The sequence below is a fragment of the Gadus chalcogrammus genome, chromosome 11, assembly GCF_026213295.1.
Source record: "Gadus chalcogrammus isolate NIFS_2021 chromosome 11, NIFS_Gcha_1.0, whole genome shotgun sequence".
Lineage (NCBI taxonomy): Eukaryota > Metazoa > Chordata > Actinopteri > Gadiformes > Gadidae > Gadus > Gadus chalcogrammus.
In genome coordinates, this window is record NC_079422.1 from 26024874 (window position 1) to 26040841 (window position 15968).

Genomic DNA, 15968 nt, shown 5'->3' on the forward strand with positions numbered 1-15968 from the left:
TGTATGAATACAAAATTGCCCATATGAATTAATAGCATGCAATTATTGGTGTCTAACAGAATAACTACAGCAGATTCATTGTATGCACTTGTTCAACTAATAATGCATATGTAATAAGCACGGCAATGGCCAAGAAAGCAACATGAGCATATAATATAATGAACAGTTGGCCATTTTTGTAATCAGTTTATTGTCATTAAAATATGCAAAGCCATTTTCCTAAATATTCTAGAGGTTACTAGTAATATTAGTTATCACTGGTAAAAGGTTCATAACCGAATTACAAATGCACACATCTTATTTACAATACATCCAGATCTTTATTGCAAAGCATCGAACGGGATAAGAAAGGATTTCTTCATTTATTTTACAAAACGGGCCCAAATAATTTAAATATCAGCGTCGTGGAAAACAAATCCTCCAGAAGCCGGCAAGCGTTTCAGTCTTTTCCCCCAGAAGGGTTAGCTTAAGCAGGAGCATGTCCAGGCCTTTCTACATGTAAAACACGTAGCATGTTGCTAACATCGGCTAGCAGCGCACACACCGTCGCTCACTCCTTCTTCGTACCCGAGACCTACAGAGAGACGACCTCCGGGAACCATAGCAACCGTAGAACAATAGCAAACAAAATTCTACAGCCTGATTCACCGAGCGGCCATCTTGGATCTAATCCCGCATCCGTCCGCCCGCCGGCCAGCGGTAGCACCAAGATGTCCGCCCGAGGTGTAAAAAAGGCAGTTGGGCGCTCAGCGGACGTCGGCGATGGGGATCGGGTATTCCAAGTCTGACTTCCTGTCGTCGGAGCAGCCATCGGTGGCGAGCTCCGTCTCCACGGGGAAGGACAGGAAGAGGCTCTCGGCCTTCAGCTTCTTGGCGGGCGGCGTCTCCCCGGCGCCGAACATGGGGTCGGTGATCTTGAAGGTCATGGAGGGCATGTTCCTCAGACGGCGCTTGGCGTTCTTCTTCTCCTGCTTGTAGGCCGAGTTCATGTTGGCCGTGACCTACGACACACACACACACACACACACACACACACACACACACACACACACACACACACACACACACACACACACACACACACACACACACACACACACACATCACCATCTTTGGCATTACCTTCTTAACCTCATTAATAATTGATGATAATAGCATTCTTTATCATGGTTCTATCATATCTACAGTGAGACCGCGCGGCGGGATAAAGGAGGCATGTGGGCGCAGACACAACGACTGTCCCCTTGCTGATAACACAGGAGAGATAAGAATCGATAGAACAAGCACAGCCAACTTCTCTGCAGCCTCCCGCGGCTGTCCTGAAAGAGCACGGACAACTCTCTACCAAGCTCATCACATCCCCGTCCCGGCTGCAATGTGCACCAGGTGAAACCACGTCTGACTGTGATGAGTCATGGGTTGCAATAGCGCCGCGTGAAGGAGGCGCTCAGACACGACCAATCGAGTGAGGACGACAGAGGGGGCAGATGGCGTGGCAGGAAGTACAGACACAACGCTAAAGGGCTGCTTATGGGCCCTGGTTCACGCAACGCAGTGAGGTGACGGACCCCTCACGTCCTCGCGGACCCTCCTCGCGTCCACTCCAAGGGCCCGGCGACCGCCTCCCAAAAATTGTAAGGGCTGTGATTGGTCAGCGCACTAAAACCCGACGCAGAACCATAAAGGTTCAGGACTGCGTCGAAGCGTCTGCGTGGTCGTTGCGTTGTGGGAACGTGGGACCGTAATCAGCCCTTGGTATAAATGAGGGTCGTGGCACCCATTCCCCCCCCCCCCCCCCCCCCACCAAAATTGTACCGGGGGGGCGAAAATTGTACCGCCTACGTAATCCGAGTTTCGAAAATTCCAAACCTGCCTGGCAACTGATGATCGCGTCGAACGTTGCCTGGCAACGGACGATCGCGTCAAACGATGTCGTCTATTATCTAAATTAAATTAACACAAGCTGGCTAGACTACGATACACTTTAAACACTCAGTTTACTAGCCAAATTCGATTAAACAATTAAATACAACACAAATATAAACTACGATACACTTTAAACACTCAGTTTACTAGCTAAATTAAATACCATACAAATATAAAGTAAAAACAAGTGTTATCTGTATTATGTTATTTCGTCTTGACGAGCGCAAATGTTTTTTGTCACCTCCCTGGCAACGGACAATCGCGGCGATCGATGAAGTAATGTTTCGACGCGGTTTACGATTTTCGCCCCCGGTACAATTTTGGTGCGACAGTGCCGGGCTACGGTATCGATACACAGCGGGGTCCTGCTGGCCGCGGTACCATCTGCTTGATGCGGTCCTGCTGGGTCTGCATGATGTGCATGCACCCCGAGGACTCCTCCTCCTGGGCGGGGAAGCCTTCCAGCTCGGGGTCCACGGGGCCCAGGACGCTGAGCTGAGGGGCCAACACACACACACACACACACACACACACACACACACACACACACACACACACACACACCAATCAGCTGACATGTACGTGTGGGAGTGCAACATGAATGTTGTGAATACTTTGGTATGTGCAGTAATGCACATGACAGTGTAACAGATTATCTTGAACATGATGAATTGTAAATTAGTATCAAATTCTAATCTATTTCTATCATGGTATCAAGACAAATAATAACATTCGTGTTGAAGAATATTATGCAACTAATCAATTTCTGTCCATGCTTTTGACAGTGCTTGCATGTGTGTGTCTGTGCGTGTCCGTGTGTGTATATGTGCGTGCTTGTGTGCGTGCGTGCGTTGGTCTGTGCTTGCATGTGTGTGTGTGTGTGTGTACATACAGGTATCTGTGTTTGCATATATGTGTATGCGTGTCTGTGCTTGCGTGTGTGTGCATGCACGTCCATTTGTGTGTGTGTCTGTGTGTGTGTGTATGTGTGCGTGCGTGGGTGTATATTTGCGTACCTGTGTGTGTCTGCGCTTGCATGCGTGAGTATGCACGTCCGTGTGTGTGTGTGTGTGTGTGTGTGTGTGTGTGTGTGTGTGTGTGTGTGTGTGTGTGTGTGTGTGTGTGTGTGTGTGTGTGTGTGTGTGCGTGCGTGCATCCCGGCGGCCCCACCTCCAGCGGGACGTTGGCCTCCCGGTTGAACATCAGGGAGAAGGGGGAGAACTTGGTGGTGGGGTTGACGGAGGTGCGGAACAGGAAGGTGACGGGGTCCAGGAAGTCCTCCCACTCCGTCTGCCTCTCCGCCACCATCCGGGCGATGGCCTCGTTCAGCAGCCCCCCCGTGGGGTCGTGCAGCGGGTTCATCTGTTGGGCCAGCGGGCTCACCTGCTGGGTGAGGTTCCAGCGCTCACGCAGCAGCTCCGCCACCTGGTGGCCACGCAGGGAACAGCAGAGCACCAAGGACACCGTTAAGGGCTGATGATGGTCCCACGTTCACTCAACGCAGGGGGTTTTACGGACCCCTTAGGTCCTTGCGGACCCTCCTTGCGTCCACCGCAAGGGTCTGACGTGCGCCTCCCAAAAATTGTAACCTTCCGTCGAGGCGACGCAGCAGCGAGGGCTGTGATTGGTCCACTTACCAAAACCGGTTCAGGACTGTGTCGAAGCGTCTATTATTGGCTAGTACTTATATAAATTACTTTCATAGCATTCCAATATTTAAACCTCTACAATCTCTCTCTAACGATGCCATGTGCTGCATGCAGAATCTCACCTCATTGCAGAAGTCGACGCTTTGTCTACAGACGATTGTTTTAGGAGCTCCAAACCTGGAATCAAACCACAGTAGATGGAGCGTCAGGTTACATAAAAGGTTTTGTTTTAATTGGCTGTGGTCGGTCATTGGTCGGACGTCTTGAGCCTCAGCAGGGAATGCTTCTCACCTGTAGACGGATTTGGAGATGCACCGGGCCACAGAGGGGATGTCGGTCTTCTGAATGGGGAAGGCCTCCACCCACTTACTGAAGTAGTCGATGAGTGTCAGAACGCTGGTGTTGCCTTGATGGGTCTCAGGGAACGGGCCTGGTCAACACACAGACAGGAACCACGTGAGATTTGTGGAAAGAACAATTATTGGAATAGCTGGACTAATTGGAATAATTTTACATTTAAATTGAGCAGATACTTCAATCTAAACTGGCTTTTCTTCCAACCGTCTGAGGCAGAACACCATCAACACGTACCATCAATCAGTGCTGCACTGCCAAGTGTCTAACAACAGCTACATATAGAGTAGCCATCGGAATCAGAAATAAAGGCTGCAGGTCCTGTTACTAGCAGTCAGGGGTTGGGAGGCAGTAGTGACACCTGGTTCAGCTCAAAGCCCTGACCCACCGATGATGTCGATGCCCACGATGTCCCACGGCGCGTCCACCTTGATGGGCCGGACCGCCCGGGCCAGGTTCTTGTTCCTCTCGTTCTGCTGGCACGTGTCACAGACCTTAATCTAGGGTCAGGGGACAGCGCTTAGTGTCCACACCACTCAAGGCAATTCGTAAATCTGAGATGGAGTGGTTTCCGCATTATGCTGAGATGAAACGTTGTTCTGGAACTTTGTAATTTGTTGTGGAATTCTCATTCCTGTGGCCAACAATGTTTTGATGGTTGTCAACTTGTAAATCTCTTTTGATAAGAAAGTCTGATAAATTGGTAAATTGATAATGTTTGAGTAATGAATAAGTACGTTAGACGTACATATAGATATACATATAACCATTTAAATCTACATTCACATTTAGGGCATCAAGCTTTTTTTTCATGCTTTCAACCAAAGCCGACTACAATAAGTACATTTTTCAGAAGAAAGAGACGCAACAATATATCGCTGTCGGTAGAAAGAAGGGCCAAGCGCTGACAATCGCTCGGTTAACCCCAGCCATGTAGTTACCCAGTCCACCACGTCCTTCACGATGCCCAGCCAGTAGTACTTGCTCTGGATCCGGTGGACGGTCTTCTTCTGGCCCAGGTGCTGACCGATGTCGTTGAAGTGGCAGTCCAGGAAGATCTGCCTCTTGGTCTCCGGCTCGATCACTACCTCCCGCTTCTCCTCCTTCTTCGGCCCCACATAGTACAGTCGCCCGTCTAGAAGAGGCATATAAACAGGACTTAATGAACACGACCAACACATCTGCCAACTGCCGAAAGCATATTACACAGGACCTACTCAACAAGACCAACATATCAATGATATGATAAGATATGATAATATATGATGAGGTTTTACTTTATCGCCCATCTGCCAGAAGCATATTACACATGACTTACTCAATAGGACCAACACATCAATTATGTTAAGTTTTACTTTACTTAACAATCCCAGATAGGACAATTCGTTAGTCTTTACAGAAAGCACAGGACAATAACATAAAATAAAAAATAGCGTTGCAAATTTTCCAACAACAGATAATAAATCCCATTATCTGACTCAATGACAATAAGAAGCAGCCTTTTAGTCTTTTGTTTTGTTCCACATGCAAACCCCCCTACCTTCAATTGCGAATTTCTGTGCGTATCTCTTGAGGTTTTTCTTCCGTATGGGGTTCATGTTGTGGGGGTAGCAGCCGTCGGCCACCAGGGTGTAGATCTCCCCCAGTCGGGTGGAGGTGGACTCCACCACCTCCTCCTCGGCCACTTGGATCGACTCCACACTCAACATCACTGATCAGAGCCCGCCTCAACACAGAATATTAGATACACAAGGATATAGAGAACACATGGACTAGGTTATAGTATAAATAAGACGGAGACAGACATGATAACAACACAATAACGAAAGCATCCATTCCTTATGCGGCTGCGTCGCACGGTTTAATAATCCCGGTCTAGAAAACACGCATAAAATTCCCGTAACGTTTGGTTCCGCCTTGGATTATTTCTCCATTCAAAGGTGTTTAATTTATGAAAATATTTAAAAACGTGTTCAGAATAACGTTATTAACCTTAGATTACATTCAAATATCCTGTTCTAATATCCTGTTCAAATATTCTGATCAAACGTCATTATTTGAGAAATTAGTGATTTCCCAACCGGACACAATAACGACGGGCTCACAACAAACACACAGGCTTCCGGGGGCGTGTCCTCTGATATTTCTCTTTCAGGGAAAGTTTCAACTTCATATTGTAATAAAATCACGCATACAGAAGTCATGGACGAGGGGGAACGGGAGAAGCAGTGTTTCTACACTTGTCGCTGTTACCTCACGGACAACATCTTCCTGGAGGACTACAGGCTCCACGTGAGATACGTGACTGAACAGCAGTTCAGGGCCGACCACCAGAAGGTGGGTCTCTGTCCTCCCACCTGATCACTGACATGCTGTGTGGGTCTCTGTCCTCCTACCTGAGCACTAACATGTTTTGGGGGTATCCGTGGCGTCTACCTGAGCACTAACATGTTGTATGTATGTTATGTCTATGATTTGTGTGTAAGGATTAGTGATCGGGTGTGCTTTGTGTATTCCAGGTGCTCAGAAGTCGTGGTTGTTTAACAGATGAGCATTTTGACGAGGTTCTTCAAAAGGTACGGAGGATATCATTAATGTAATACCTTATTTATACCATAAGGGAAATGATTGGTTCAGCTGCAAAAACGCACAAAAAGAAAAGCACAGTAAGAATACAAATCTGAATGACTATACAATACAACTATACACCTTTTATACACAATAAATAAGTTATTGCAACTAATCGTTTCTTTGGCTGTATGATGCTATCGTTATTTTGCAAGGTACATTTGTGATAAATGAACGTTTCCTACGTTAATAATAAACATAACGTATACTAACTGCGTTCAATGTTCCCATTAGATCGCTCAGGAGGTGGAAAGACGTCAGAGTCTGAATATAGAGTCTGCTGAGAGAGCCGCTGCGATACGACATGTGTACCGGCCGCTCCACCCTCACCTCCACCACCTCCAGGTACGCCCGATGCGACACGCCCTCCCTGAAGATAAGGACCAGCATGTCATGACGCAACCCATGACCCAAACCCAGTCATTTATTCAATTATTTTATAGTTGATATTGTTGGGTATATATTGCTTTACGACGCACTTGTCCCTTGCCTTGTCCTAAGAATTTCACTGCCCAGTATGACCCTGTTTTGCACTGTACATTTTACAAATAAAACACTTTGACACAAAGTCACTGTAATAAGACCGCTAACAACGCGCTCTCCTAGGAGTCGTTCCTCGCCCCAGAGTTCCTACGGATCGTGGCGTATTGCCGGAGTTCTGGAGCCGATCGGGAAGGACTGCTGGGGATGCTTCAGTCGGAGGCCGGTGAGTTGGGAACGGCATGGAGCAGATATTCCGGCACGAACGTGAAATAATGTAAGAAACGCCCAGAGTTGAACGGTGGTCTGTACTCTCTGTTGAAGCTCCGCGCGTGTTTCGCCTCGCGGTGTTCACCAGGACCTTCTGCCAGGAGCTGGTGGAGGAGCTGGAGCACTTTGAACGCTCCCCGGCCCCCAAGGGGCGGCCCAACACCATGAACAATTACGGGGTGAGACGTCTTCCTCTTCATGTTACATTAAGTAATTTGGTCTTTGAGAGGGTCGCTTTCATCCGAAGGCGCTTCCAAGTGAGGCTGAGAACGGTTTTGTGTGTGTGTATTGGTGGCGAGACTTTTTAGCTCCCATTTACAGTTCACAAAAACAACGACGGTGTCAACCATGCAAGGCGACAGCCAGCTCGTCGGGAGCAGTCAGGGGGAGGTGTCTCGCTCAGGGACACCTTGACGCTCAGCTAGGAGGAGCCGGGGGTCGAACTAGCGACCTTGTGGTTACCAGCCAACCCACCCTACCTCCTGAGCCACATGCCGCCCCATGGGGTGTCCTGTAACGTGGGGCTCCTCAAGTCCTTTGAGACTGGAACTCTAATGAGGGGCTGTACTAATAAAAACCACCTCATTGTCTCCCCCTCCTGTTGTTACTCCCGCCCAGATGTTACTCAACGAACTGGGGTTCGACGAGGGCCTGACCACGCCCCTCCGCGAGCGCTACCTCGGACCAATCGCGTCGCTGCTCTACCCGGACTGCGGGGGGGGCGGTCTGGACAGCCACAAGGCCTTCGTGGTGAAGTACGACCTGAGGGAAGACCTGGACCTCAGCTATCACTATGACAACGCCGAGGTCACCCTCAACGTCTCGCTGGGGAAGGACTTCACGGGGGGAAACCTCTACTTTGGTGACATGAAAGATGTGCGAGTAATAGCTACATTGTGTGTTGCCTGTAGATTATCACGGGTGTGTGTGTGATGTGTTATTATTATAAGGCACAAAGAGGTTGTTTATTTTAGAGCAGCTGTCACCTCTATTGGGACGCATCCACGTCGACATAGAGTCTTCACTTTAACTCTATAGATTTCACTCAATTAACTAAATTGAAGCAAAAATGTCTGCCCTGCGTATTTATGCAAAGTGTCCCTATTGCAGTCTCCATGTTGGTTCATTGACTATTTGTGTCATCGAGCAAAGACTCTTATCCATCCATGTATACGTGTTTGTCTACTTGTCCTGATTGAGCAGGGAGGGGTTGGGCCATCTTTCTTGAGTATGCCCTCAGATAAACGGTGGACATCTCTTTTGTGAACCCAGAACCGTTTGGCTGGGAGTCACAGAGCCCTAACCAACCCCTGGACAATCATCCCCCATACAATTAACACACCACGTCAAATACAACGTCTGAACTTCTTTAAAACTACGTACATCAAAAGAGACCCATGTTAGCGTCTGACTCTCTCTCTCTCTCTCTCTCTCTCTCTCTCTCTCTCTCTCTCTCTCTCTCTCTCTCTCTCTCTCTCTCTCTCTCTCTCTCTCTCCCTCCCTCCCCATGTTTCTGTTTCCCTATGTTTCTCCCACTCCCTTTCTCTCCCGCTCTCTCTCTCGCTCTCTCTCCCGCGCTCTCTCTCTCTCCCTCTCCATGTTTCTCTCTCCCTCCCTATGTCTCTCTCTCTCTCTCTCTCTCTCTCTCTCTCTCTCTCTCTCTCTCTCCCTGTCTCTCCCTCCTACTCCCTCTCTCCCCGTCCTCCCTAGGTGCCTTTAGGCGACACAGAGTGCTCGGAGGTGGAGCACCGTGTGAGTGCGGGCCTGCTCCACCGGGGGCAGCAGATGCACGGCGCGCTGCCCATCGCGGCGGGCCAACGCTGGAGCCTCATCGTCTGGATGAGGGCCTCGCGCCAACGCAACCGCCGCTGCCCCATGTGCAGCCAGACGCCCTCGCTGGTCCGGGGGGAGGGCTTCGCCGACGGATTCACGGACGGGGTCGGAGACGAGGAGGGAGCTCAGAACGCGTCCTGTGTGCTAACTTGATGCTATGTTAAGGGGATGGATGCTAACACGATGCTAGCATGATGTTAGCGTCATGTGTTCTACACCATGCTATTCAAGCGGGATACTAGTAGCATGTGAGCTAATCTGATGCTATGCTAAGGCGTTGTTATTCTCATTGCAGAATGTTTACTGACAGAATGTGCCTGTACTGCCCAAAATACTGCCCAAAATACGTACAAATGTCAGAATATGATTTTCCTTATATTTCTGAACTTCTCTTTAATTTATATGTATAATTATTTTTTATATTTTACACTGAGAAACCTTATATTAAATCTGCAATCTTTTTGTTAAACTACTGATGTGCTCGTAGCCTGACATGACGACCTGCCACTTTGTGATTCACACATGTAAATTCTAAGTGTACTTAAATACCATATTTTCCATAATCCTTCAATGGAAACCAAGAAACATATTTTTTCCTAACATGCGTATGAAGAAGCAAAAATACCCAAGCTTGTATGTTCTACTTTAAGGCTGTAAATGCATAATTATGGTTATTAATAAGCTGTGCTCAGGTCATATAGGCTCACATCTATATTAATAAATGGTCATGTAAATTACGTAAAAAAATATCTATTGAATAGCATTAGCATATAGGCTATGGTACAAAAGACAAAACAAGTGTTCAGATTTAAAAGTGACGTTATTTTAATCATAAAACTTATTGTTACAAGAATATACTCTGGTTTTGTTGTTTTTGAAAATATAATAGATATAGTTCGATTCAATATCGATCATTTTGGCAACATCAAACTTTGTGGTTGTTTCTTTGGTCTCCTGGGGGACAGTGAAATCCCCGTACAGCTTTAATAAATGGTTGGCCTCTCCCCCACAGTATGGCAATACATCCCTGCAGAGGATTTTAATTATATAAATGTATTGAGATTTACTGTCAGAATTTGAGCCCACATTGTTCTCTTTAGTTTGGGGTTTAGTAATGATGTAAAGTTTGGTTAGGATTCACACACTGAGCGTATTTTCACAGCTAACTATGTATAAATATAAACACATTTTCATATAAAGCACAGCGATATACAAATAGCCTATTATCTTTCTTCAAGTACATATATTAAATGCTTTGGGAGACGGTTACAATATTTCCAAACACGTTCCAAACTCTACTGGTTAAAAAAAACAGTATCACGGAAGTGATCGCAACAGAAATGACGTTAATTGGCAAAATCACCAACGTTGACCTTCAATCAGTTGCTATGGGAACACAGCATGGTGCGGTGCGCTGCCCCCTTCAGGCGTAAGACAGTCCTGCAAGTCAACCGTTCAGAGCTCCACGCAAACAACGTGCACGGCTGGCTCTGGCGCCCCCTGCCGCCGGAGTTAGAGCGTGGTCTCGCTGTTTATGTCGCGCCGGTGAACCACGTGGTCGGACTCGGACTCGGACTCGGACTCGGACTCGGACTCGGACTCCATCTCGATCTTGACGTGGGGGACGGGGCACGGCGGCAGCCCTCGGCCCGGCACCGCGGGCGACGACGGGCAGGAGATCTTCAGATGCAAGGTGATGCTGGGGAACGTCAAGCTGTCATGTTATCACATGCTCCCCCTACTTAATGACAGATAGATCTATACATAAAACTATGTAGAAAATACACAAATAAATAAGACTTATTCAGGATCTGCTAAATTACTGAATAGTAACGACTGAATGGCATATTGCATGAATATTTAACGCTTTGCAAGTAACCTAGTCCTATGCAGGTCTACTTTTGGACAACAATGTTGATTTGAAGGAAAGTGAAGGCAAGTTCAGAACCGAAGATACACAGACTACCGTTCAGGGATGGAGATGAAGCACTGTATATCCAGAAACCATCTCTGGCTCAACACAATTTAATAGGAAAATGTCCAGGCAAATTGCTGAGGAAGGGGAGGGGAGGGAGGGAAGGGGAGGGAGGGAAGGAGGGGGAGGAAGAGAGAAAGGAGGATGGGGTGAGGGAGGGAGGGGAGGGAGGGGAGGGAGGCATGATTGGAGGTGGGATTGAGGGAGGGAGGGAGGGAGGGAGGGAGGGGTTTGCTAGTGTGTCCAATCCATAGAAATGAAGGATCTGAACTCAATCGATGGACAAAAGAAACAACCAAAACCAAAGCATGTTGCAAAACAAACCAGAAACCATCCAGACGTTAACAAGAGAGACCTTCAACTGTGACCACAACACACATGACGTAGTTAGCATTATATAACTGTGACTACACCACTCTGGACAGAGCTAACATCGTAGAACTGTGACCACAACACACTGGACAGAGATGGCATCATGAGTAGAACTTTATTGATCTCAGAGTTTTCCTCCAAACAAAAGCGCCCAGACAGCAAGTAGCTTTCGGTTAGGGGATAATTGCCTCCAATCTAAAGTAATAACTTGAGGCTCAGGAAGGTTGCAGTATTGATCCCACAGACACACCAGTACACTACAATACATAAAAAGTTTCTGTTATCTTGATTCAATTGAAGGAGAGGGCAGTATGCTAGGATACATCCTTACTACTACTTACTCTCCTAAAATACTCTTTATTAAACCCAGATAGGAAATGTGGGATCTGACATTCGAATCGAAGGTTAAAGGAAAAAATTAGGAATGCCTTATCTGGAACTTTATATAAGGCAAAGAACGGGTAGATTGTCAAATTTCACAATTGATTATTGTAATTATGTTGTTATGTTTGACGCATTTTAAATGATTGAAAAATAGTTACAGGTTACTTCTACTGTACAGGTTACTGTGTCTATCTGTCTGTCTGTCAGCCTGCCTGCCTGTCTGTCTGTCGGTCTGCATGCGTGCGTGCGTGTGTGTGTTAGGGGCGTGTGTGTGCGTGTGCGCGTGCGTGCGTGTTAGGGGCGTGTGTGTGCGTGCGTGCGTGTGTGTGTGTGAGTGTGTGTGGGTGTTTGTGTGCGCGCGTGTGTGTGTGTGTGTGTGTGTGTGTGTGTGTGTGTGTGTGTGTGTGTGTGTGTGTGTGTGTGTGTGTGTGCGTGGGTGTGTGTGTGTGTGTGTGTGTGTGTGTGTGTGTGTGTGCGTGCGTGCGTGCGTGTGTGTGTTAGGGGCGCTGCGTGGCGGCGGGCCGGCAGTAGGCGGCCCACTGAGTGTGGGGGAGCGAGGGCGCGACCAGGTCCTGGTAGGGGATGTGCAGGTTGAGGACACAGTACCTGCGGTCCACGTCCGACTCGGAGCTCGGAGAGCAGTTGGAATAGGCATGGTACTTATCCTACACACACACACACACACACACACACACACACACACACACACACACACACACACACACACACACACACACACACACACACACACACACACACACACACACAAAATACAAACACACAAAATACAAAAGAAGACACACACACACACACACAATATGAAAACACACACACACACACACACACACACAAAATACAAAAGAAGACACACACCACGGACACACACAAAAAATACGTACACCCACACAAAACACACGCACGCAGAAACAGACACACAAAAATTACAAATGAACACACACACGCAAACACACACACACACACACACACAAATACACACAAAATACAAAAGAACACACAAGCACAAGGGAACACAAATCAGATTGGTATTAGCGCGGACACGGATTAGACAGGGATGATCCATGTCATGCTCCTGGTCACCAGCGGGGGGCAGCAGACGCCTGCATTTCTCACCTCGTCGTCCAGGTCGTCCGTTTTCTTCTTGTCTTTCCTCTTCTCCTTCCCCTTCTTCTTCTTGTCCTCGTCCTTGCTCTTCTTCTTCTTCTTCTCCTTCACGGGCAGGACGTCGTCTATCCAGGCCAGGTCGTGCTGGGAGAACACCATGTCCAGCAGCTTGCGTACGACCATCAGCCCCAGGATCTGACGGGGAGAGTCCGACTTAGAAACGGCTGTAGAGTAGGGCCTTTCAGCAGCCCTCCTCCTGGACCGTGTAACCCAGTTCTGAATCATCAGGACTTTTTCTGCATACGTCCATTACAGTAATAGGGAGTTTTGGTAACTATTTGGGACATATGGCATGGCATCATGTATGTTTAGAATCTATATTTTATTTTGCACATATGTTTAACACTGCTTGTGCATTTAGTGACTTATGAGGACATATATCCCCCCCCTCCCTCTCCCCCCATGCTCTCCTCCCTCCTTTCCTCCCTCTCCCCCCCTCTCCCCCATCTTCTCCTCTCCCCCCTCACCCCTCTCTCCCCTCTCACACAACCCCCATCTCTCTGCCCCCCCTCCCTCTCACCCCCCCCCCTCCCTCTCTCCCCATCCTCTCCTCCCTCATTTCCTTCCTCTCCTCTCCCCTCTCCCCCATCCTCTCCCCCCTCACCCCCCCCTCCCTCCCTCCCACCCTCCCTCTCACCCCCCAGACACAACCCCCCCTCTGTGCCCCCCTCCCTCCCTCTCACCCCCCCATCCCCCTCCCTCTCTCCCCATCCTCCCCCCCATCATCTCCTCCCTCCCCCACCCCTACTCCGGGGTTTAACCCCCCCCGGTCCCTGACCCATGGCTCCAGCTCCAGGGGGCGGGGCCTACAGGGGGCGGGGCCTACAGGGGGCGGGGCCTACCATGATGGGGAAGATGATGGCGAGGAAGGTGGACTTGAGGGTCCAGAGCACGGCCAGACAGATGACCTGCACCAGCGTGAAGAGGTGGACGCGTCTGAGGGGCACGTGGCGCAGGTACGCAAAGTCGGGCTGGTGCTTGGAGGGCATCATGTACAGCTTCATCCGGTCCCAGAACTGGAGCCAGAGGGGGGGGGGGGGGGGGCACAAGGTCAGGGTCAGGGGATCCGCTCGCTTCACAATGGGAGGGGTGACAGATTCCTCTCGCCGTGGGTGGACACAGCTCCTAGTGAGTCCTGAACAGAGGAGGGGGGAGAGGGGGAGAGAGAGAGAGAGAGGGGGAGAGAGAGGAAGAGAGAGAAAGATAGGGAGGGAGGGAGGGAGGGAGGGAGGGAGGGAGGGAGGGAGGGAGAAAGGGAGCCAGAGAGAAGGAGTGAGAGAGAGGGAGGAAGAGAGGGAGGGAGCGAAAAGGCAAACGAGACAGAGGGAGGAAGGGAGGGAGGGAAAGAAAGAGAGAACGATGGAAACCCCACCTGGTTCATCATGCGTCTGTCGAACACAAACACCCCCCCCCCCTCCCCCCTCCCCCCTCCCCCCTCCAGCTATGGGGTGATGACCCTGTCAAGATGTATCCACAGAATGGGGCTACTAGAATTATCCTGTCTGTGGTGATGCACACCTGAGCTGGTAGAACACACACACACACACACACACACACACACACACACACACACACACACACACACACACACACACACACACACACACACACACACACACACACACACACACACACACACACACACACACACACACACACACATACGCACACCCACACACACACACACACACACACACACACACACTAACACACCAGCCGTGCATGAGACGCTCCTGGATATGGAATCATGCACGTCTGGTCTTTCTCTCTCACACACACACACACACACACACACACACACACACACACACACACACACACACACACACACACACACACACACACACACACACACACACACACACACACACACACACACACACACACACAAACACGCATATACGCACACCCACACACAAACATGCATGTACGCACACACACAAACATACATATTCGCATCCACACAAACACGTATATACTCAAACACACAAACACGTAGACACAAACACGCATGTTCAGACACACAAACACAAACTTGCATGCACACACACACAATCACGCAGACAGACACACATATACGCAAGCACATACACACTCACACACACACACACACACACACACACACACACACACACACACACACACACACACACACACACACACACACACACACACACACACACACACACACACACACACACACACACACACACACACACACACACACACACAATGAGCCATGGGCTTTAATTCACTCGTAGACCCAGAGTGTCTAATTAACGCTGCAGAGATGTTTCCGTTGTCTGTTCTGAGTGTTTGGGACCCCTCAGTACGCCCCCCCCCCCCCCCCCTCCCTGGGCTGTTGAGCTGTGTGGGAGCCAACACCAGGGCTGAGAGGTAATGGTGGGGGGTTAACAACAGGGCTCTAAAGCCTGGAGACTGAAGGGGGGGGGGAAAACACAAACATCACCTCCACCAAAAGGGTTTTTTCAATGTCTGCTATTCAACTTATTAGCAATCAACAACGTGCACTATTCCAATGTCTTGGTCATTCTCCAGAGGGGATAGTTTGAGCCAATGAAAGCTCTTTCAGACTAACCTATATATGTCCCCTCTATACTCCTATGACCTAATGACCTAATGCACGACCTAATGGCCTAACACCAACAGCCTAAACATGTGACCCATCGCTAGTCTCTGCAGGATTATAGAACAACCAACCACAACAGGTAACTGGACCGATCAACAGTCCAGTCACTGCTGGTTAATGGAGCAACATATCTGTAGCCACAGGTAGTAGACTCCTAAGTAAGGTTCAAAACACCTCTCAGCTGATCTCCTAGCTAGCGGTCCAAGATCCTAAACCAAGACTCACACAACGGTTTGTGAACAAAAGATTTTCGAATGAATGCGAG

General features: G+C 48.9%; 3 protein-coding genes across 3 annotated transcripts in view; 1 reads left to right on the top strand and 2 right to left on the bottom strand.

Annotated features, from left to right (window-relative positions):
- Positions 1-145: 145 nt before the first annotated feature.
- zgc:113436 (uncharacterized protein LOC503528 homolog) lies at positions 146-5790 on the bottom strand. The gene is made up of 8 exons (XM_056602028.1): positions 5470-5790; positions 4871-5064; positions 4318-4429; positions 3867-4005; positions 3698-3752; positions 3097-3351; positions 2308-2421; positions 146-1001 (listed from the first exon to the last, which is right to left on the bottom strand). Exons 1-8 carry the CDS (start codon positions 5636-5638, stop codon positions 747-749), a joined length of 1293 nt encoding a protein of 430 aa, XP_056458003.1. The 5' UTR covers positions 5639-5790; the 3' UTR covers positions 146-746.
- A 260-nt stretch (positions 5791-6050) lies between these two features.
- Positions 6051-10206, top strand: ogfod2 (2-oxoglutarate and iron-dependent oxygenase domain containing 2). The gene is made up of 7 exons (XM_056602029.1): positions 6051-6266; positions 6449-6505; positions 6792-6902; positions 7164-7263; positions 7362-7486; positions 7926-8183; positions 9018-10206. The coding sequence occupies exons 1-7, from the start codon at positions 6132-6134 to the stop codon at positions 9291-9293; spliced, it is 1062 nt and encodes a 353-aa protein (XP_056458004.1). The 5' UTR covers positions 6051-6131; the 3' UTR covers positions 9294-10206.
- A 313-nt stretch (positions 10207-10519) lies between these two features.
- The window catches only part of slc4a5a (solute carrier family 4 member 5a), a 31086-nt gene continuing 25637 nt past the window's right edge, over positions 10520-15968 (bottom strand). Inside the window, exons 22-25 of the mRNA XM_056602855.1 lie at positions 13896-14069; positions 13003-13188; positions 12478-12536; positions 10520-10839 (exon numbers count right to left, since the gene is read on the bottom strand). Coding sequence (XP_056458830.1) covers positions 10653-10839; positions 12478-12536; positions 13003-13188; positions 13896-14069 — 606 coding nt within the window. The 3' untranslated portion in view covers positions 10520-10652. The remainder of the gene's footprint in view (positions 10840-12477; positions 12537-13002; positions 13189-13895; positions 14070-15968) is intronic.

Bases quoted from the DNA above. Each gene is read 5' to 3' on its own strand.
- zgc:113436 (XM_056602028.1), bottom strand. From the start codon at position 5,638: ATGTTGAGTGTGGAGTCGATCCAAGTGGCCGAGGAGGAGGTGGTGGAG. The intron at 3,753-3,866 runs GTGAGAAGCATT...GTTTGATTCCAG, and splicing joins ATCTCCAAATCCGTCTACAG to GTTTGGAGCTCCTAAAACAA. The intron at 2,422-3,096 runs GTGGGGCCGCCG...TTGGCCCCTCAG, and splicing joins AGGCCAACGTCCCGCTGGAG to CTCAGCGTCCTGGGCCCCGT.
- ogfod2 (XM_056602029.1), top strand. From the start codon at position 6,132: ATGGACGAGGGGGAACGGGAGAAGCAGTGTTTCTACACTTGTCGCTGT. The intron at 6,903-7,163 runs GTACGCCCGATG...GCGCTCTCCTAG, and splicing joins CTCACCTCCACCACCTCCAG to GAGTCGTTCCTCGCCCCAGA. The intron at 7,487-7,925 runs GTGAGACGTCTT...ACTCCCGCCCAG, and splicing joins ACACCATGAACAATTACGGG to ATGTTACTCAACGAACTGGG.